The sequence below is a fragment of the Lacerta agilis genome, chromosome 1, assembly GCF_009819535.1.
Source record: "Lacerta agilis isolate rLacAgi1 chromosome 1, rLacAgi1.pri, whole genome shotgun sequence".
Lineage (NCBI taxonomy): Eukaryota > Metazoa > Chordata > Lepidosauria > Squamata > Lacertidae > Lacerta > Lacerta agilis.
Window position 1 is genome coordinate 5,931,479 of NC_046312.1, and position 21,740 is coordinate 5,953,218.

The 21,740-nt window shown below is 43.0% G+C and overlaps 1 protein-coding gene across 3 annotated transcripts; it reads right to left on the reverse strand.

Moving 5' to 3' along the window:
- Positions 1-3,339: 3,339 nt before the first annotated feature.
- NAA30 (N-alpha-acetyltransferase 30, NatC catalytic subunit) lies at positions 3,340-21,049 on the reverse strand. 3 transcript variants are annotated; one of them, XM_033168195.1, is made up of 5 exons: positions 20,829-21,031; positions 19,715-20,674; positions 13,043-13,166; positions 10,525-10,580; positions 5,147-5,284 (listed from the first exon to the last, which is right to left on the reverse strand). In XM_033168195.1, exons 2-5 carry the CDS (start codon positions 20,669-20,671, stop codon positions 5,147-5,149), a joined length of 1,275 nt encoding a protein of 424 aa, XP_033024086.1. In that variant the 5' UTR covers positions 20,672-20,674; positions 20,829-21,031. The 3 variants fall into 3 exon arrangements, with proteins under 3 accessions (XP_033024159.1, XP_033024234.1, XP_033024086.1); XM_033168268.1 differs by lacking the exon at positions 20,829-21,031 and having other exon boundaries at positions 3,340-5,284; positions 19,715-20,671; XM_033168343.1 differs by lacking the exons at positions 10,525-10,580; positions 13,043-13,166 and having other exon boundaries at positions 3,340-5,284; positions 20,829-21,049.
- Positions 21,050-21,740: the final 691 nt, after the last annotated feature.

Below are 21,740 nucleotides of genomic sequence, written 5' to 3' on the forward strand. Positions count from 1 at the left end.
AGGCTAGAGTGGGATGCCTCTCTATGTTTGGACCTGGCTCAAATAAAGGAAATTAATGGGTTTTTCGAACAAAGGAATAAGCAAAAGTGGAAAACTGTATTTATTTCTGTGTAAGGGCTGGGAAGGGAACTGGCATCTGTTTTGAAAAGGAGAGAAAGAGGTCCGGCTTCATTTCAGTGAATCAATAAGTAAGTAGCTGACATCTAACCTTGAAGGAATGTTTTCTTTCCTCGCAAGCCGTTTAAAGTAACCCAACACCAGGTGAAGAAAGCCAAGAACCGGCTCTCTTTTCAGATAAGAAACATCAGGCTAAATGCTTTAGATGACCAAGATAACTCACCACGTTGAAACTGCGAGCTACCCTCATGCTGCCTTCCTCTCAATTTGTTAAGACAAACTGTCATGACTTGGTTGATGGACTAGGTGTGTGTGTCTAATCTGATCCTTGTAGTTTATCTTCCATCAGCAATCCTTCTTCCTGAAGTTGGCATTGGCAGAAGTCTCAGAGGAATGTGAGAAGAGCCCATCTCAGTCCAGCATCCTGTCCTCAACCATGGTCTGCGAGATGCCCCCATGGGAAGCCCACAAGCAGGGCCCAAGCACAACACGCCCTCTCCTCTCCTCTGGTTTCTAGCAACTGGTATTCAGAAACATCACTGCCTCTGACTGTGGAGGCAGACCATAGTAATGGTGGCTAGCAGCCATTGACAGCCTTCCCCTCCATGAATTTGTCCAATCCTTGTTCAAAGCCATCCAAGTTGGTTGCCATCACTGCCTCCGGAGGGACCGAGTTACATTGTTTAAAATGTGGCACATGAACTTCTTTCTTTTCTTTGTCCTGTCTCTTCCAACCTTCAGTTTCATTGGATGCCCAATTCAACGTAGCGCTATGACAATTCAGCGCTGCATTATCCTGTCTGTGCTAACATTCCAGCTAGCTACACGGGGCAATCCCCGCTCTATTCTCCCATGTGCTGTTCCAGGGGTTCTCCTGACCCCCTCGAGCCAATTTTTTGGGGAATGGGATATTATGTCTATTTTTCTATATACTTCCTCCATGCCACGTATAACTTGATGGACTTTGATCATGTCACCTCTGGCTCAGTATTCTCTAGCAGATCTTGATTCCCCATTGGTCCTGTTCTAAAGACCAAGTGGGATGCATGGAAACCAGATGTGCTTCTTAAGAGTTTCTTACATGAGTCAGTAGGGACACAGTTTTCTGTTCTGCTCTCCACTTGTCACAAGCAGTGCAGCTTCCATTCCTCTGCAATCCGACTTCAGCCAAAAACTGTATTATTCATTTGACTGGCTGCTGTAGCCAAATTATGTAATTGACGTAATTATGCAAGTTACGTTGTCATTACATTATTCCACCCCATTAATTTCAATGCATTAGCTAGCTAGCAGGACCAGTGGTCAGGAATTGTAATCCAAAAACAGCTGGAGACCCAAGTTTGGGAACCCCTGGTCTAGACCAACTTCCTGTTTCCAATGTTGACCAACCAGATGACTTTGAAGAAGGAGGGTTTGGATTTGATATCCCGCTTTATCACTACCCGGAGTCTCAAAGCAGCTAACATTCTCCTTTCCCTCCTTCCCCCCACAACAAACACTCTTTGAGCACCTAACAAGCAGGGAAGGTATGGATCTGTAATAAAGAACAGTGCAATCTGGAAAAATAAACCATCTTTCTTTATACTAGAGGTCACGGACTCAGCATTTTGGGGAACTTGGAAGCAACTCACCCTGCTTTAATGACAAAAGGCAGCGTGCACTGAAAATTCAACATGCTAAAGCTAGCCTTGGCCAACCTGGTGCCCTCCATATGACTTGGGGCTATAGCCCTCCATCAGCCTGTTGCTTCTTGGGGCTGCAGTCCAAGATATTTGGATATTCAGAGGGTATGCTAAGCAGCTGCAGAAAGAGGCAGCTTACCATTTCACTTCTGGGGTTACCGGGACACAGAACGGTAGGCAAAACCAGGTGACAGAGGTAAGCACTACATATTATGGCAGATAAGTCCTTACAGCCAGAGGCTACTTCAGATTAAATACAGAAATGCAGCATTGTCATCCAGCAACACGAAAAAAACCAAGGCAAAATCATAGCTCTATTTTTTTTATCAACTAATTAACACTATCTGAATCAAGTTTTTTTTTCCTCACAGTGATTTGATGTAATGCAATTGTCAGGACTGCAAAGAATGTTTTTGTACTTGAAGACGAATCTCTTTCGGAGAATACATTAGAAACTGATTGGTTAGTTGAAACTGATTTTTTTTAAAAAAAAAATCTTGCTGCTGCAACAGTCCTTCAGAACACACCTTTTGCCTTCTGAAATTGGGAATAGACAAGTACCTCAAACATGGTCCCAGTACTGTTTTGCCACAGTTACTAATACTTCAAGCAGCACTCTTCCAACACAGGAAAGATGTACACAGCATGCTCAAGCCTGTATTTGAAGTGGACTCAATAATGGCGTTCTGGAGGACTTCGGCCAGCTGGGAAGAAAAAATACAATCTACAGATTAAATATTCCTAAAATGCACCTGGAACAGAACGTTCAGGATTGCGGCACTTTGGAATTTGGATGAGAGGTTAACATGGGGGAGCAGTTAAATATGCAAGCACAAAAATGAGAAACTTTCTGTATGTAGAGAGCTAGCATATTGAGAAGTAATTGAAGTTAAAATGTTTCATGACATGCTGATTTTCAGATTGCAGTGGGTCCCCCCCCCCAAAAAAAACTCCAGGGTATTCAAACATGCAATGTACACCTACAGTTGAAAAATTATATAGTCCAGGAATAATTATCCTTTGTTTTTAAAAAGAATTATTTCTAATTTGTCACCAAAAGCCTCAATAAATAAAACAATAAGGGGGTTACCAGCACTTTAAAGAAAATCTCATGATCTTATACCAGAACACTCACGTCAATTACTCTTATGGTGGCTAGATGCAGACCTCCAATCCTCCTGCCTTACTTTCTGTAGTGTCAAACAAAATTATATACTGGGGTGGGAAGCAGTAACAAAAAGATGCTTCCATTAATATGTCTTCGTAGCATTTTCCTAGGCACCCCATTGCCCAAACTCTTGGCTTTATTAGTTGCAAAGATGGACTTGCACGACTGTTCCGACAGCTAGACCCTGGTAGGAAACAGATGCCTGGCGATACTCAACAGGACATAATCTGCTGTTGCAAACATGGTAAATGAGTCCTGCCAACAGGGCACTCACTTGAATTGATAAAGAGCTACAACTAAGGCCTGATTCAGATGGGGGGGGGCATGGTGGAGGGAGAGGTGAGCCACACAAATTGTGTCCAGAGAGAAGTGCCAGTTTTAAATTAAAATCCTTTATTTTTCCCAAATACAATTCACAACTTATACATAGTGGGGGAGATGCTCAGTCTGTGCAAAATAGGGATGGCCTCCTTTTAAACTTACTAAGCTGTCCAGAATGGGTTGTCCTTCTCCAAAGGGTGACTGGAAGTAAGGTACTCTCAAATGTACAGTTAACTCAAACCATTGTTGCTGCTGTTGTTGTTGAAGACAGGTTGAATCCTTAACAAACAATATAGTAAGGCAAAGTTGAATTCTGAAGATTTCCCTTCCGATATAAGGAAACGATTTATTTTTCCACGAGTCATCTAGGGTCATTTTAATGTTTTGCTTATTATATATATTGTATATAATATATATACCAACGCTGTCATTGCTGAACTGCCAAAAAGAAATGATCTGCTTTACATATTGCACTGACAGACAGAAGTACACACTGTGCAGCTGCTGAAAAAGGATATTGGTTTTAACAAGCCGGTGTAGCCCATTTTGAAAAGGGGGGTCAGGGTTTATATCAAACCTTTGGACACATCTCTGCCAAATTAATCCGAAGAAAATTAAAACTGCAAGAGTTTTGGCTTTCGTTGAAAAGAAAAGAAAAAAGGAGAGAAAGCGAATGCAGCTTAAAGATTGGGTATGGTGCAACTTGAAATTTATTTCCAAGACCAAGAACTGAAAACTGAAACATTTTTAAGAACACGGAAGCAAAGCAATGTGAATCCAAATCAAAATTACGTTGTCCCAACTGCTTTAAAACAATGCCTCTTTAGCTATTCTAGTGATAATTTTGATTAAACAAAAATTGATCCAATCTACATTAATTTACTGCTTTGTGGTTTTGTGGGTTTTTTTTTAATAATAATAAAAAAGATCCCTCGCTCTCTTTAAAGGAAAAAGTGCATCAGACTCCCTTTTAGCAGCCACTCAAAAAATAAAATAAAAAATAGCTTACACTTCTTGCTGTAAGAGATGGGCTTTTTAAGCCCTCACCTGGGAGAAGTTTCCAAATCATAAATGAAATAATTTATTATCAAATCCAGAATTTAAATAAAAGCTGTTCTTGCAAAGACCAAAAAAAGAAGAAGGGGAGGGGGGAAATCAAGAAAATAAAAGCATGCACTCAAAAGTTAGCGGTGGAGACAAATATACTATCTATACAGGCACTGTCAGACGCAATTTTATTGTCACCGTTACTCGATGTAACACACACCCCACCCTACAATACATTTTTTCATCCACTAATCACTGAGGTACCAATATTTAAGAATGAAAAGTTCAATATTGAAAAATAAAACCTAAAGTTGAAGCAGTTTTTATTTTCCCCAGAGAAAAAAAAACCTATGGTGAGTTTTGTATGAAATGTTAGTATACTTATAGTATTTTTTTAATTTTTTTTTTTTACAATCTACATTGGCTTATCTCTTTCTCTCTCTGGAACTGGAAAAAAAAGTTGTGTTCCACATTACACAGGTTCTTGGATCAAATGTTCACCATCTTATATATCAGGAGTCAGTAGACTTGCAAATGAAAAGGGATCTTGGCTACCTACTGGCACATCTTCCTGGTTACCAAGAGGATCTGAAGTCTGAAACAACCTGTTGCAAATTCAGAACAAGACGTGCCATGCCACACAGTGCAACGATTTAGGTGCGACGTTCGATGAGACACTCACAGAGAAGAGCTGCATGGAAGTTATTATGTCCACCTGCAAAGCAATTTCACACAAATTGCATTGCATGCAAAGGACGCCGTTGCCCGGCTGGTTGGGAAGAGGAGTCCTGGGCGCAATGATGGCCTCCTATCAACGCAGCCACAGTTTAAGACGCAGTGCATCAACTCCATTTAAATAGTATCTGAACAGCCTCTTGTCTCGAACAAAGCCAAGGTTTTCATAAAGTTTCAACGCGGACTTGTTTGTGATCTCAGTCTCCAAGACAACCTACAAAAGAAGATGACAGAATTTTCAAGCAATGCTGCATTTTTTCTGAAACTCTGAGGTTCATCGGACCGATATATGTATTTAAGCAGCAGTCAGAGTCTTGTATTTCAGCTTCAAATTATCTGTAGTCCCGCGTTACAAGAATATCACTATAGAAACCCCCAGAACTGGCCAAGGAATCAATTTGCTGATTCAAATGTGCATGTTTAAATCACCTGTCAAGCATGCAGTTTTTTTTAAAGAAAAAACAACAACAACGAATGCCATTTACGAAGGAGGACCAAGGTTTGCAACTACAGCAATTCAGAGTATTGACTGTGACTAGAGAGGTGTGGGATCATATCTCCACTCAGTCATGAAGCAGTTGAGGGGATCTTGGCTGAGTCATACCCTCAGCCTAACAATTCCCTCAGAGTTTTGCAAGAACAGGAAAAAGGGGGGGGGGACACATTTCGTCTCTTGAGCTCCTGTGGCATAAGGATGGACAAATATGTTATTTTTTAAACAAACAAACAAACCACAATTTCAAATGGTGATACATTTTCACTGGTCTTCCATTGACAGGATGTGAACATAGCAAGCTAAATCTGGGATTGTTGATCTGAGAAAAGGCATTTCCTAGAGCCAAGATATGCAATAAATATCTTATGTGTGTACATGAATCCATACAACCGGTTCTCTAAAACGCTGAAAGACACATTCTATGTTCTCCTAACGGCAGCCTGGTGCCAGAACAATCTAACCATCTCTCAGATGGTCAGACATTATATGGTTAAGCTGGCATTACCTAGATGAGGGCTGCCCAAGACCATAGAGAGTAACAGGAAACAATGATTGAATATGGCTCTCAAAGATCCTCTCAAGAAGGGAAATTGGCTGTAGCCCTCATCGTGAATGTACATAAGGCAGCAATACGCTTTATGTTTCTGTGCACACATATGCAGGTGTAACTGTGTATGTAAGTAGGTAAGTCTCTCTCTGTGTGTAATACAGACATTAGTTTTATGTATGACATTTGTCATATCGTTACTTTAAAAAGTACAATACACTTGAGACGTGTTTTTTCTTATAAGAGGAAAGAAAGCTAAAGTTACACCACATCTTGATTTAAGCTTGTTAAAGAGACACCAGAGCCCTGATTTAGCCTGCCAACAGTCAACTGGCCATGCCAGTTCTATATTACTGCTCACCTTCACCAGGTCTTGGAGGCAGCTGTTATTCCTGGTTACCTCCTGTCCCTCCCCAAAACCTTTCAGCATCCTGAAAGGCTCCAAAGTGGAGACTGAGCTTCAGAGGCAGTCTGAAGCAAGGAGACGTTTTACTCTTTTTTTTGTAGACTCTGAAGCCTAGCGCAATTCAGAGATGGTCCTCTAGGCCACTTTGTACAGTGGCAGGTGGCTAGGCTGATTAAAGTTTTATGGTTCCCTCTGACAGCTGCATTTGCAGACTCTTGCCTATGAAGCATGCACATAATGATGATAATCAGCATCAACGAGAGCATACTGCTTCTTGTATGTACCTCTGCCCCTTCTTCCTATCTGCTGCCACATGGATAGTCCACAGCCCTACTGCTTCACTGCCCTGTCTAGGAAGTTTCCTATTTCCCCAATACCCCAATCCAATGCCTCCTCCTCTCCCTCCAAATGTATCCAGCCATCACTACCTATTGCAAGTTAAGCATATCCACAAATGAAGCTGCTTCATGTCCATCAGCACCGTCACAAGTGGAAAACCAAAGATCACAGTTGCCTCCCCAAATATCCATATAGCCAATTTATATACATTGAGTTGGGGTGGCCAGCAATGAGGGAGCTAAAGTTTCAAGTTACGACAGATTTTGTGATTAACAACACCATGAACTCTAAGGATGGAATGAGCCATAAACCAAACTCTACTAACGTTATCTCTAGAAATATTTGATTTTCTAACTACACAGGCAGCATTCACTTCCACCAGTGCTATTTTAAGACACTGGCTGTGCTCAGACATTCAAAAGGCCACAGAAGCCTGGGCTCTGCCGCACCACTGTGATAGTCCAACACTGCATTGCCCACAAATATGTATTAATTACTCAGTAACTGCATTAGATTATAATATTATGGTTATGATTTGATAAGTTAGAAGATAGGGTGCAGAAGGGGAGAACAACTCCTCCGTGGAAAAGGGAGTGGCAAGCCAACCAAAATGAGAAAGGAATATATAAGGGGGAATTGTTCAGTAACTGCTACGTAAAGTGACCGTCTGCATGCATGAAATAGTAATAGATCCATCACCGCAGAGAGAACTTTTATTACTTGCGAAATCAAAATAAAATACTTTTCAGCACACATAGTTTAGTTCACACTAAAGCTGCTGAGTAGCGAGAAATGTACACACATGAATGGGTCAGATCCAAATGCATCAGAATTAAATATATGGCAAGGTAAGAGGATGCATCATCGTAATCAGTTTATTTATTACGGTCAATAGACATGAAATAAAGGGGATTCATACTGAATGCTCCTGTTTCAGCCTTCTAATTTACTGCATCAGGAGAGAGAAAATCTACTAAATGCAAACTGGAATTTATAAATCCGAATAATCCAGTTGTTTGGGAACTTCAAGCTCTTCAAGGAATAATTCAATTCAATACAGCTCCAGAGAAATGCAGTTCAAAATATATCTAGGGCTCCAGGTTTGGGAAAGGATGCTGCCGGCTAATTAAGAAGGATGTTGCCAAGCTGGAATGTGTGCAGAAGACAGCAACTAAGATGATCAAGGGTCTAGAAACCAAGCCTTATGAGGAACGGTGGAGGGAGTTGGGTATGTTTAGCCTGGATAAAAGGAGGCCGGGAGGAGATAGGATAGCCATCTTCAAATATGTAAAAGGCTGTCACATGGAAGATGGCACAAGCTTGTTTTCTCTTGTTCTGGATGGCAGGGACCTGAACCCATGGATTTAAGTTACAAGGAGATTCCGACTAAACATCAGGGAGAACTTTCTGGCGGTAAGAGCTGTTCAATCGTGGAAAAGATTTCCACGAGATGTGGTGGACTCTCCTTCCTTGGAGGTTTTTAAGCAGAGGTTGGATGGCCATATATAATGTATGATTTAGCTGAAATTCCTGCACTGCAGGGGGTTGGGCTAGATGGCCATCGGGGTCCCTTCCAACTCTACAATTCTACAAGAAAAGCAATGGGACACAAAGGGGGTTCAGAGAAGAAAAGTGAAATGTGGCAACAACTAGGACAAAACTGACCCCCTCAGTAATACGTAGCAAGGCTACCATTTTAAAGCTGAAGATGTATCTCATTGGTTTTCATTTTAATTAGAATTGTCTCTGTATTTCTTTCCCTTCTTGGCTCAAGCAATGGTGATTTTCACAATGGAATTCCCCCCCCCCCTATTTTTTGCCTGAGTGGGCTTATTTGTACTGTTATGTTAAAATGAAATAAACACCTCGGTCTCTGATAGCTTATTTTCCCGGCCTTTTACAGGTAAGGAGAGATAATATTTATTAACTTCCATAGTGTTTTTTTAAAAAATGATTTTTTGTGCGTTTATGAAACAAATGAATATTTAGCTGTCATATGCAACACCTTTGTTTTCAAGGCAGGGCAATAAATTATCATTGCAAGTAGTCAGCACAACCAGCAGCATTCATTCCATTGTTTACTCCGTTGGTTCAGCAGGTGAGAGTTAATGTTGAAATTCTTGTTTATTGGTATTCTAAGTACTTCGATGTTCTTTTTTTGTGGTTGTTCAGGAAAGCCTTTCTACCAGTCTGCCCTTTCAAAAACAAGCTGCTTCCAAGTCAAGATTTCAACATTAGTTCCAATTGGTTGATTTTATTAGGTTCCTATTCAGAGCGCCTAAAAAGCAGCAACTGTTTTAAGATGATTGAGGATGCTTGGCTCGATGTCCGATTTGATAAACCATAGTTTGCAATTTGGCAAGCAAGTTGGAATTAGAAACCGTGGCCTGTGATGCGATGTGAGTTTGCAAACTATAGTTTGTATTAGTTATGGTTTGGTGTGATGCCAAAGCCGAATAAGTCACAGCTGCTGCTGTATGTCTGGAAGCCACTAAATCTTGAGACAGGAGTGCTGAGCAAAGAGGGAGGAAATGGGAAAGAAACTCTAAACTATAGTTGGGACATTTGAATGCTCAGGCCAGGGCTCACAAATCAGTTTTAAGAGAGTTCAAACAGATCAAGGGGAGGAGGCAGGGAAAAGCACCAAACCAGGAAGATTAGCAAAACAGGTCAATAAAAGGATAGCTCACTGATCAACAAAAGGAATGGTATCCTGTATTGCGCTTTTAAGGGTGGTGTCTCCTTCTGGGTCACATGTAGTTCCTCCAGCAAAGGCCCAACATTATTTTAATCCAAGTGTGCCACAAAGAATTTCCCAAAGCTTTGCTCATAAACAAAAGGATGGGGGGAAATGCTTTCAGATTATGTGTGCGAGAGAGATTTCATGCTTTTACATTGTAAATTTCACTGCCAGGTTTTTAAATGCAACACATCAGCTATGCACAAGCGATGCCCTTCATTGGTTCTTCTTGCTAGGTGGCACCAACTTTATAATAAAGCCTGGTGGCTCTAAGGGGTATGTTTGGGTGGAAAACCACTTCGGGGTTTGTGAAGAGAACACATTAGCCCCAGAGAATACTGAAGCTACTAATACCCAAGATGTGTTTTCATGTAATAAAGCCTTATTAGTCATGTATTTTTAAGGGTAAAAACTGTCACAGTTTTGCATAGTCTACAACACCTTAAACTTTTAGTACACAAGCCAGAAGTGCCACTTTAAGGTGCCCTTACTCCAGATGACTGTTAATTTTTCCAACTGTTTTTCAATGTTTGTAAAAACAGTCTTTGTAGACATCACTGCTCTGTCTAAAATAGTCAAACAGATACTAACTCATTTCCTGGAGTCATAGAAAGCTCTCAGGATAATGTACCGTATTTTCCGGCGTATAAGACGACCCTCAACTTTTCCAGTTAAAATATAGAGTTTGAGATATACTCGACCGCAGATTCTCCACCCAGCATATAAGACGACCCCCGACTTTTGAGAAGATTTTCCTGGATTAAAAAGTAGTCTTATACGCCAGAATATACAGTATCTTTCTGAATGTGTTGTATATTCTGCTCTAACAGAAGATTTGCTTACATAGCAAATGGCATTTGAAATGATGGCCTTCTAGCGAAGGGAGGAATGAAAACATACTTCCTTCAAATGAAGAAAAAACTCACCTCATCGCAATCTCCTTCTACCATGGCATAAATAGCTTTCTTAACCAAGTTTGTACCTGGAATAGAGATTAAAAGCAACAAATTATTTCAGCACCAATTAGCTCCTAGAGTTCAGGCTATGACATAAAAGCAAATGTACATAATTAATGATTACTAAGGCTATTCTATACAACCAAGATAAAATACCTTCTCTAATTCAAAATAAAAAGGCCTCTTAGCCCTCTGCATCAAATAGGGCTGGGCATTTCCTGTCTCCCAATTCAAACTGAAGCACTGGCCTTATTGAGGTCTTTTTTTATTTTTACTGAAGCAGAAGCAGCAAGCAGCTTCCAGGAAAATAACCACCAAACAATAAAACAGATTTAAAATAATGAAGGTGTTACAACAGCCAGGGCCATCTAGCCTGCAATAGTATAATGAATTGTATGGCCAGGGAAGATTTCGGGGTACAGGATAAGGGGCTAAAAGTGTGGGGCATCATGGGTTGTACAACTAAGGCCTTGGCATTAAAAACAACAACCTGGATTTTCAGAGTTTTGCATCTCACAAAATGTCATGCTTTGGACACTCCCCTTCCCCAAGTTTTGTATTTGTTCCCGTAGTGTAGTTCAAATTTCCATCTAGATGTATTTTAACCGAGGAAGTCTACCATCTAAAGATGTCTTACAAGGCAAGGCAACCACCTTGAAGAGCATGCACTGCACATAAGAGGCATGCAGAAAATTGTAGAGAAACAAGAACTCAGGCCACAACGATGATTTAAATGATTCAAGTTTTTCGAGTCTCTTATGGATAAGATTTATTTCTTAAAGTTTATATGCCAGGTGAAATTAATGTGCCAGGACAAGGCCCTGTTTCGGAGATTCTTCTTCAGCTAATACAGTAGAGTCTTAAAGTTTTACGGTTGATGTGTACTGGTTGCATAGAGTTAGGTACACGTCGACCTTAAAACTTTAAGACTCTTGAATCATTTAAATCATCATTGTGGCCTGAGTTCTTGTTTCTCTACAATTTTCTGCATCGCCTCTATCAACAACTCCAACTTTTTAGTTATTAATCATAAAAGAGGCATGCCAATCTTCAATAGGATGCAACTAGAATGAATGCTGGGGGAAAGATAATAAACGAGTTTCTATGCCATTGAAAAAGCAGGGAACCAAGCTGTGTCCAATAAGTTGCTGCTGTGGACAGAGAAAACCAAAGCACCATGGTGTGCCTGAACAAGGGACTCTTTAGATCCCTGCCAGTCAACAGTGTGCTGCACCAGCGATCTGAAGCAATGGCCCGTGAATTCACTTACTCCCAACTGCCATGGCAGGCTTTCCTCTCCCAGTTCCCCGCAAAGCAAGCCTTCAGAGCTCAGAGGGCCAAGGCAGAGCACAAGTGTGGGAGCTAGTCCCAACTCCTTGTGGAATCCTGGTCTGAACAAGGTGGCTGGGATTAAATTGGAAGTCGCCAACTTCTGTAACCAAGCCTAAAACCGAAGTGTATTTGGGGAAGGAACGCCTAACAAATTCCTTCTAAAATGGGAGTGGGAGAGTAGTTTCTGCTTCATTCCCAATTTACCATTCATTCATGGTGCCTACATTTGCATTGAGGAAAAAAAAGGGGGGTTCTCCCCTGGCTTTTGGTTCATTTAAGGCATACATAAAATGGCTGGCAACTGGTACTTGTCAGGCTACATCTGGCCACCTGAGGGATGCCATCTGTTCACAGCATATGTAGGTAGATAGATCAGGGGTTTTATTGTGTAGCAGCCACATGGCCCTGTAGTGCCCAACACTGGCAATTTCCTTCAAATTGCAGCCATGACACACTTCAATGAATTCATGATGATGGCTCAATTTAACAAACACAGCAAACTTGCTGAGAAGATGAAGTTATCACCTGGTGGTGGGCAAGCTGGTGGACTCACAGAGGCCCGGTTTCAGCTTTTTATTTAATTTTTGTTTGCTGTTCCCTCAACACAGACACACATATATACAAGAAGGGCATTAGGAGCCGGAGGGCTTTCGCTGATTTGCATGATTAAGTGCATGTGCTTAAGACATGATTTTCATTACTTGGCTTGCATATTGTTTTTATGAACATGGGCTGCACCATACAGCAACGAAGATGCTACTCTAAATAAAAAAAATCAACTCTCTTTTCCTCCATGATGGAACTCTAAACAGGGTATCTGAGAACTCAGACTGAGACCCAGACTGGTGCATGTTTGGTGCATCTTATTTTTTCAGGTCATGCCCAGTTTCTCCATCTTTTGTATACATTATGATTATTTAAAAACGAACTATAGTCATACGGAATTGTTAATGAACAAGGAGTCTATTATGGACTTCAAAGACTTTAGAGATGGGCTGGAGAACTGCAAGTTTTCTCACCTAAAAACAATAACGTTCAAAAATAACTTGTAACACAGAAAGGGTGTAATCAAGATTTCATCCCAATGCAGCAACTTATCAGCAACTTTTAGATATATTTTCATTTATTTAAAAAAGGACACAAATGCTATTCTTACCTATGCCTTTTCTTCTGTATTTGGAATCCACTGCTAACATGGCTATATAACCTCTGCGAAACATCTTTTTGTGCATATCCAACTTGCAGACGATGGCACCTACACACTCGTCTCCTACCATTGCCTTGAAAAAAACAACAACCCAAGAACATTTTTGTAGATTAAGAAGGCAATATGCAGTGCCAGAAAACCCACCATTCTATAGGTACATTTACAGCATGATTGCTTTCTGGAAGTTATTCGCTTTAGAAATAAAGGCAGATGCATCTCCCAGTAACTAAAGTATACACTACACATTTTGTAGTATGGCAAATTTCAAGAACGATTTCTCAAACTGTTACATTGACTGGCTTCTAAGTAGCACAAATTTCGCTTTCCTGTTCCCTCGAAGCCCCACCATCCTGAGAAGTCTCTCTCTCTGAGGGGTGGAGGACCCTCCCCACTGTGTAAGACAGGGCAAGGAGAGCTGCTGGGGGAGTTGACCCCAACTGGGCAGAGGGACTGTCTGCGAGCTTCATCTGCAGAAGGCATCTCTGCTCAAAAGTCGCCCCCCCCCCATGCCTTTTAGGAACACCCTCCTGCCCAGCCTCTCCTCAGGGGCTTTTTGGGTGGATACAGAATGGAGAGGAAAGTCCCCTTGTGCAAGCTTATTTCTGCTTGTAATTTAGGATCTACACTACTAATTTTAGCCTAGTTCCTATTCTACACAGAACTCCTAAAAGATTATGCAAAGGAAAGCCTCCTGTAATTCAAAGAATGCATCGATACCAATACAGTGGTTCCTCTAGTTGTGAACACCTCTGGATACGCATCCTTCGGGTTACCCGTAAGTAATGGAAAGGTTTCCACTGTGCACACATGCGCAGAAGTGGACTATTGCCCCGCGCACATGCGGCACCTCTGGAAGCGAATGTTTCGGGGTAAGAACAGACCCCCGGAATGAATTAAATTCGTATCAAGGGGTACCACTGTATTGCACTCTCAACCAGTGTTTTTTCCCCAGGGGGTACTCAAGGGTACACAGTACCGGCACCTCTTTTGTTGTTGTTAAAAAGTGTGGCACTTACTGTAACAACTTCATGTTGAGTACCAGCACCGCTTTTTCTAGGGAAAAAAGCACTGCCGTTTACTCGCCTGAATAAAATAATTTTGAAATCCTGAGAAGGAAATACACAATCTAAGCATTATTTAAGTTAGCAATGATATACAGCCACTGTCCTCTAACCATGAACTAAACTGGAAGTCACAAACAAAGCTGTAGTCAGAGAGAACTCCAGAAGCTATTCTGGAATAACTGGTTTGAGGACTGCAAAGAAGGGAAAGAAAAATCTACACTCCCCAAACCCCACTTTCTACCTCTTTCACACAAATCTACACAAAGGTTTTAGATATATACGTAGATCACTTGCCATAACTAAATTTGTTTCAGAATTCTCATCCTTTCAACAAAATACTAATTAATGATAACTTAAGCACTTGTGGACATTAAATGTACATTTCCTAATCCACTTATGACACACCTGCACAAGTAAATAAAATCTTGAGTGAGGAAAAGAAGCTGCAAAATCAATTCATTTGAAGATTCATAAACCTATGTGATAAAATATACTGAATGTGTAAAATTTATCACTAAGGATTAATTTAAGGGGAGATTCCATGCTAAATCTGCACCTCTCTCCTCTCAGATCCAAGTCTTTACCCACAAAACCTGTGCAACAGGACAATGCAGAGATCAACCGAAGCACTCTGACTCTTCCACAAATTCTTCAAAAGGAAAAGTTACTGGATTTAAAATTCAAACCATCACATCAAAATGTTTTCTTAATAAAATCTGGCATATAAGGGCCCCAAAAGTTTTTTAAGATATAAAAAAGTAAGCAACAACAGTGAGTTGCAGAGGAGCTCAACTACCTTCTCAAGTTCTAAAGCACAAGGGAGGGGGAAATCCCCAACCTATGCTAGATCCTTGCCTTAGGCTGAAACCTTGCACACATTTTATATGTATCAGCCAGATCCCAGGAAGTGTCACCGTAAAGCTGAATATGTTAAGAGAACATCAATTTTGTGCAAAGAAGCTCGAATGTATTACGTGACTGTTCATGCTATAGCTCAGGGGTAGACAACCTAAGGCCCGTGGGCTGGATGCGGCCCAATCGCCTTCTGAGAGCCAGTGTGGTGTAGTGTTTAAGAGCGGTAGATTCGTAATCTGGGGAACCGGGTTTGTGTCTCCGCTCCTCCACATGCAGCTGCTGGGTGAACCTGGCTAGTCACACTTCTCTGAAGTCTCTCACCTCACAGAGTGTTTGTTGTGGGGGAGGAAAGGAAAGGAGAATGTTAGCCGCTTTGAGACTCCTTCGGGTAGTGATAAAGCGGGATATCAAACTCTTCTTCAATACAGCCTGCGGACAGTCCGGAAATCAGCATGTTTTTAGATAAGTAGAATGTGTCCTTTTATTTTAAATGCATCTCTGGGTTATTTGTGGGGCACAGGAATTCATTATTCCCACCCCAAAAAAATATAGTCTGGCCCACCACATGGTCTTAGAGATAGTGGACCGGCCCACAGCTGAAAAAGGTTGCTGACCCCTGCTATAGCTTCTTCTTTTGTTGAAGAGATACCAAGGGTAATAATGCATAACCACTTGGAATCAGGCAGCATTATAGGCTAGCAGCACAAACCAATTACAGTTAAGCACCCTGAATTCTGATAAAGTTCAACAGGAGGAATTTAAGCAGGTACTTAACTCTCCCATTGTGATCAATGGGTGCACAGTTTTTCTTCCTAACAAACCTCTTGGGACAAGTGTGTATTCATGTAGTGAGTTCAAGGGTGCGCACACGCACACACACACAGTATACAATGGGCTCACCCTCTTGCCAGGGAACAGCATTTGCATAGCAGGATGAACAGAGCCAGCTGCTTGAACTTAGAAATGCTTACGCTGGCATACAACATAAGCATTTTGTGCCCTCATGCTGGCACAGCTGTTCTCTTACATTCTGTCCTTAGAGGTTACATGGAGTCTTAGATTTGGTAGGTAGGCAGGCAAGAGTAGATTTCATTGTGCAGCAGCAGCAGAAGCACGGAGGCTATGTTATGACATACAGAAGATGACATTTCAAGCAGTTTTCTCTTAAGATTTCACTCAAGTCATGAATAAAAGCAGGTCCCACTTAGTTCCTAATATCTTGAAAGGGCACCCAGCCAATTATTGTTAGAAGCATGAAGAAAGCATGCAAGTTAGAATCCACTTCGAAGTGAAGCTAGGGTCACACACATGAAGATAACAAGTCCTGCAGAAAACTTTGGTAGTATTTTAAGAAGTGGGCACAAAAAGAGCCCTGCCCTAAACTTCAGCTGCAAGTCACTGACATACTGATGGCCTTGCAATATGAAGACAAAAAATTCTAGAGATAAGCAGCTGTAAGCTAATGTCTTTCATCTTTGAAGTCAATGAGCAATACCTGAATTCCTGTTGTCGCTTTATTATCCGGAAACAATAACTTTCTGTCTCTAGTTCCAGCGACAGAGCTAAATGAACAGCGTTTCACTTGGAGCTCAGAATTTAGCCAAAGCTGCTTAGAATTTACTTCTCCAGCTTTTATTCACGGGCCTCATTCAGTCACCACACTAGTTCAATCTACAAACCATAGTTTAGAGATCAGGAACATGTGACAGGTTTCCATCCTCTTTCTGCCTCTCCTCCTCTCTCATGTGTGCATATACTTCCTTTCTTCCATGGTTTGTTTTGAGGTAGCGCTAGTTAGCATTTATCATTGTTTGCATCTGAATCAAGGAAATCATGGAAAGAAGAGAGAATCTTTGAGAGGGTAGGGCTGCAGCTTAGCGATAGAGGATCTAGAAAGTCACAGCTTCAATCCATGACATCTCCAGGTAGAGTGGGAGAAACCCCAGTCTCAAACCCTAGAGCCACTACTGGTGAGTGTAGACAATACTGAATTAGACGGATCAACAGCCCGATTCCGTATACGGCAGTTTCCTATGTATGTTTCTATGACAGATAGAAGGGAACAAGCATTACTGAACACTAGGTTTAGACTAGGCCACTGGACAATAATCTATAAAACACAAACTGCAACCAAACCAGAAGTTTACCATCAAGTAGCACCATTTAGAAACTTGGCCTAGTAAAAAATTGGCCCTTATGAGGGCACCTTTAAATTTCTCATTTTATGTTCTGTTAGACCATTCATGTTCAACATTCACAAGGATCCAAGCTTACCAGACTTCTAAACACACAAGCAAGGAGAGAATATGGCATATAACAGTATTAAAACTTTAAGCAAGGAAAGTTCCATTACTATAGGAAGCTTAGTGCTTCACTCCAACACTACTGCTTAAAAAAATAATAAAAATCGAACCTGACTTCAGGGATGTTGAAAGTATCAAGCACAGACTACGGACAGATTAATTTTGTTAGAGGCTAATCAATCTGGGAGGACTAAGCATCTTGCAGCATTATTAGTTTTAATGTGTTCGGAGAAGAGAAGCCATAAAACTTCAGGAAGAACATTTTGTATTTGATAATTAGAACTTCCACAGATCTATTAGCACTGATAAACCACTGAAACCCACAAATGCAATGTTTGCTTGCTAGAAGGCCTTCCAAAATTCATTTTTGTTGGGTGCTCTTGTTCAGCTTTCTGGAACATCAACCCTGCAAATGAGTGTTTAGAAACCAGCCTCACAAGTGCCAGAAGCTGTGTAGAACAAAGGTATTGGCTGACTCAAGTTGAAATGCTTAATCACTTTTCTTAAAAGCAGATGCTTGTGAACACCCTCAGTCCCTTTACCAAATACAGCATGTAGGCAGCATTATACTAAAACAACATGGTGTTCAGTTTTGTTACTGAGGCCCAGCCAATGGCTTCTGAAGTCACATAACCAATCTGCTGCAGTGATACACAATGGCTGTGTGATTCACAGACCTAACAAGAAGTGTGATGAGCATTTGGACTGATGCTGCCCGTATGAAGAGCCACCCCTTAAGATTTTTCCCGCAAACCATTTTTGTTCTCTACCTAGCCAATTGATGCTTGCCCATGAGTGTTCTCTTCTCCACGTCACAAGCACTTAAAAAGCTGTCTTACTAGCAGTTCATAAACGTTTTAAAATCAACTGATATGAAATCCATAGGTGACATTTCCTTGTAAAAATCTGGGAAACATCTTATTACACTCTCATGAAATAAATTCCAAGGATTATAATATTAAAAGGCTCAACAAAATACCTGCACAAACAATGGTTAAAAACCAGAAACAGCTCACAAAGTCCATTTTATCTCCTCTCATAATTGTCCTTAGAGACATATTAAGTAATTTGCCTTTCCCTTGAATGTAGTTTACCTCTACTCTTCTACTCTCCTCATCATCCAGTAACAGCACAGCTTTGGCCCTGAAATTATTTATTACTTCTGCATGTGCATGCATAAAAATAAACATAAGAGGAGCTGACAAGTCTGAGCTCTGACCATTTAAGCCTGCAGTCCAGTCTGACTGTTATTTCACTATATGGTGGAACACTAATATTTCCCTTTAGCATTGACAAGTTCTTTAACATATATAATGCAGTAGAAGCACTTGATTAGGTGTACAGATTCCCGTTCTCTCTAGCACATCATAAGCAACAGTTACCCTTCAATGGAAAATTCCCCAAAGCTTCCACACACAGTCCCTCATCTATATGGGTGGACCAGTTGCTGTTTCTGTAACTAATATGCATACTTCAGACATGCATTTTTATGAGACTTTTGATGATACAAAAAAGTAAACTTTCCATTAAAATTGGCACGCCACAGAAAAAAGGAGAAACCATCAAGTTTCTAGCTCTCTTTCAGCATTCTGAAATCTCTGCAGACCGCAGAACTCTACCATCACAGAATAATATCTAAAAGAAGGTGAGGCAGCCAAATGAATAATAAAAATAGCATCATTTGGTAGAGACTAAGAAGGAACACAATTTTCAATGTATGACAGATGACAGCTGTGTTCCAATTTCATTAGGGAGAATAAGAACTGAATACAATGCAAAAGAGATTTTCAGAACAGCACAGTTCCAAGTGGAAATGTATTACTATGTAATGACACAGAATATCCATTTTAGAGGCTTTTAAAAAGGTGTTGAATTGCTTTTCAGAAGTAATGTGGGCTTAAATCAATGCTAGTCTGTAGGAAGATGGGACTAGACAATATCCAGGCTAAAATGTTTCCCAAAACTTCTCTACAGATATGAAGGCTGCCAGCTGTCAATTGGTACCATTAATATTGCTATTTCTCATTTTTACTGGGCTGAGGTTGAGAGAGGGAATGCTAAAAAGAAATCAAATGGGAAAGTAATGTCAATGACAACTAATGCACACAGAAAGTTGAGGGTCTTATTTGTACACGCACACCTCAAATTTGAAGTTGCACTGAAATCTTCATAAACCAAAGTCTTACACATTCCTATGCCAAACCACAGAGGTCACCAAGTTGGTTCTGCGTATCATTTATTTCAACCACAAAGTGACCAAATGTGGACTAGTGTCCCCTGCGAGCGCCGCCACACCACCCACTTCTCCCCAACCCTGCACCGGCCACCCCTCCTCCTCTACACCCCTCAATGCAAACTTCTTCACCATGCCTCCTTCCTTGCCCCCTCCCCCAACTTACCAAAAAGCAAAGCTGAGGCCAGTTGTGGATAAAATACCTATATGTGTAAATGGAGTAGGGTTCAGACAGATCTTTGGTGATCAGTCTCATGATATCGGGCATCTGCAGCTCGGACTCATAGCGGACGTATCGTATCGTCAGGTCCCCTTCCTCCTCCTCCTTCTCTAGCTGCTGCTGGGGCCCCCAGGAAGAGTCCGTGGTGGGGGGCCCCGGGGGGCATTTCTGCAAGCTGCAGTTGGAGGCCAAGGACCTGGACAGAAGCAGCAGGGACTCCTCCTCCTCCTCCCTCTCCTGCCGGCCTCCTCCTCCTCCTCCTTCCTCTTCCTCCTCCTCCACCCCTCCTGCTCCAGCCAGCCCATTCCTGTCCCCCTCAGAGGGGGCAGAAGCAGCGTCGTGGCGGCGCTTCTGCTGCTCCTGGGGCTGCGCAGTCCTTGCCTGGGAGCGGGGGACCCGATGGTGGTGGTGGTGGTGGTGGTGGTTGCTGAGGGAGGCGGGAGGCTGCTGCTGGGGGGGCAGCTCCGGACCCTCTTCCTGCTGCTGTTGCTGCCCGTGTCCCATTGTCTTGCCAGCGGAGCCGGGGTCGCTGCTGCTGCTCCTGCCGCCGCCGCCGCCGCCTCTCTTGCTGCCCGGCGGGCGCTGCTTCTCGCCGCCGCTCAGGACCTTGCCCTTGAGGGGGCCGCGCAAGTGCCGCAGGTCCGGCCCGGAGATGAGCCCGTTGAGCTGGTGGTTGCGCCGGTGCGGCGGGCAAGGCCGGCGGCGGTCCCGGGCGCCTTCATCCCCGGCCTCCTCCTCCTCCTCCTCTTCTTCCTCGCGAGGCCTTCTTCCTCCTCCTCCTCCTCCCTCCTCCTCCTCCTCCTCCTCTTCCTCGGCGGCTCCCGGAAAGGGCAGGAGGAGCGAGGCGGCGTCTCCCGGCGGCGAAGCGAGGAGGCTGCTAGGCCCGGGCGGAACCTCGGCCATGTCCTGAGGCGGGAAGAGACCGGCAAAGGGTGGGGGGGGGAGGGAAAGGGGGAGAAGCGTGAGAAAGAGAGGCGACCCCCGCCCAATATTGCCCCCTCCACCACGCGCGCCCCCGGCCGCCCCTTCCCCGCCCCCGGCCGCCCCTTCTCCGCCTCACCCCAAAATCCCCTCAGCAGCAGCAGCAGCAGCAGCAGCCGCGGCGCCTCCCGCTCCCCTCCTCCGCTCCTCCTCATCCAGCGGCCGTAAAGCGAGGGCAGGTTTCCCGTCAGGCCAGGCTGCCGCCGCCGCTGCTCTCACGCGAGAGCGGACGAAGGAAGAGCGCGACACTTCGCGCCGGCGCCTCGCTTTACGGCCGGCCCCCTCAGGAAAGGGCTGCGAGGGAAAAGGAAGGAGAAACGGTGTAAGGAGGGCGGGGCCTCGCCGAGAGGGCGGGGCGTCGCTTCTGCGCGCGCCGTCGCGGCCCCTCCCACCGCCTTTCCTTGCGGGGCGGCGCTCGGTGGTGGGTAGGCGCGCGCGCGCGAGCTCACTTTGTGCAAACGGTCACCGTCCTCCTTTTCTTATCTCTATGGTCCTACAAGTCTTGGAGACTCTATGGTCAGTGAGAGAAAGAGAGGCCGATATATATCTATATATCTATATATCTATTTCTCTTTTAAAAAGCTGTCCCTTCACGGATAGGCCCTCGCGACGCTGGGAGAGCTGCGCAGGCGCAGATCGTGCTTTGGCTGAGGGCTAGGCGGGAACGAGCTTGAGGACGGGGGGGGGGCCCACAAGGGGAAAGCGATGCTGAACACGTTTCTCACGACAAGGGGAGAGAGACACGTGTACAGATGCATGTGAGTATGGGCGTACACGTGTGCGGTTTTTGTGAACTATATTTCTCGGGTGACGACTTTGACTAAAGCTCTTCATTACATCCCCCTAAAATCAAGATGATGATGATGATCATCTGTTAATTAAATCACCCTTTATCTCCATGGAAGCCAAGGTGGTAAGAACAACAAGGTGGTAAGAACAATTATAATTATTGACTACATTTGTATACTGCCCTCCATCACAACGTAAAAAT

Coding starts and splice junctions, on each gene's coding strand:
- NAA30 (XM_033168268.1), bottom strand. CDS start 20,671: ATGGCCGAGGTTCCGCCCGGGCCTAGCAGCCTCCTCGCTTCGCCGCCG. Junction 13,167..19,714: donor GGCCTCAGCTTTGCTTTTTG/GTAAGTTGGGGG, acceptor GTTTTTTTCAAG/GCAATGGTAGGAGACGAGTG. Junction 5,285..10,524: donor TAGAAGGAGATTGCGATGAG/GTGAGTTTTTTC, acceptor CTTCTTTTGTAG/GTTGTCTTGGAGACTGAGAT.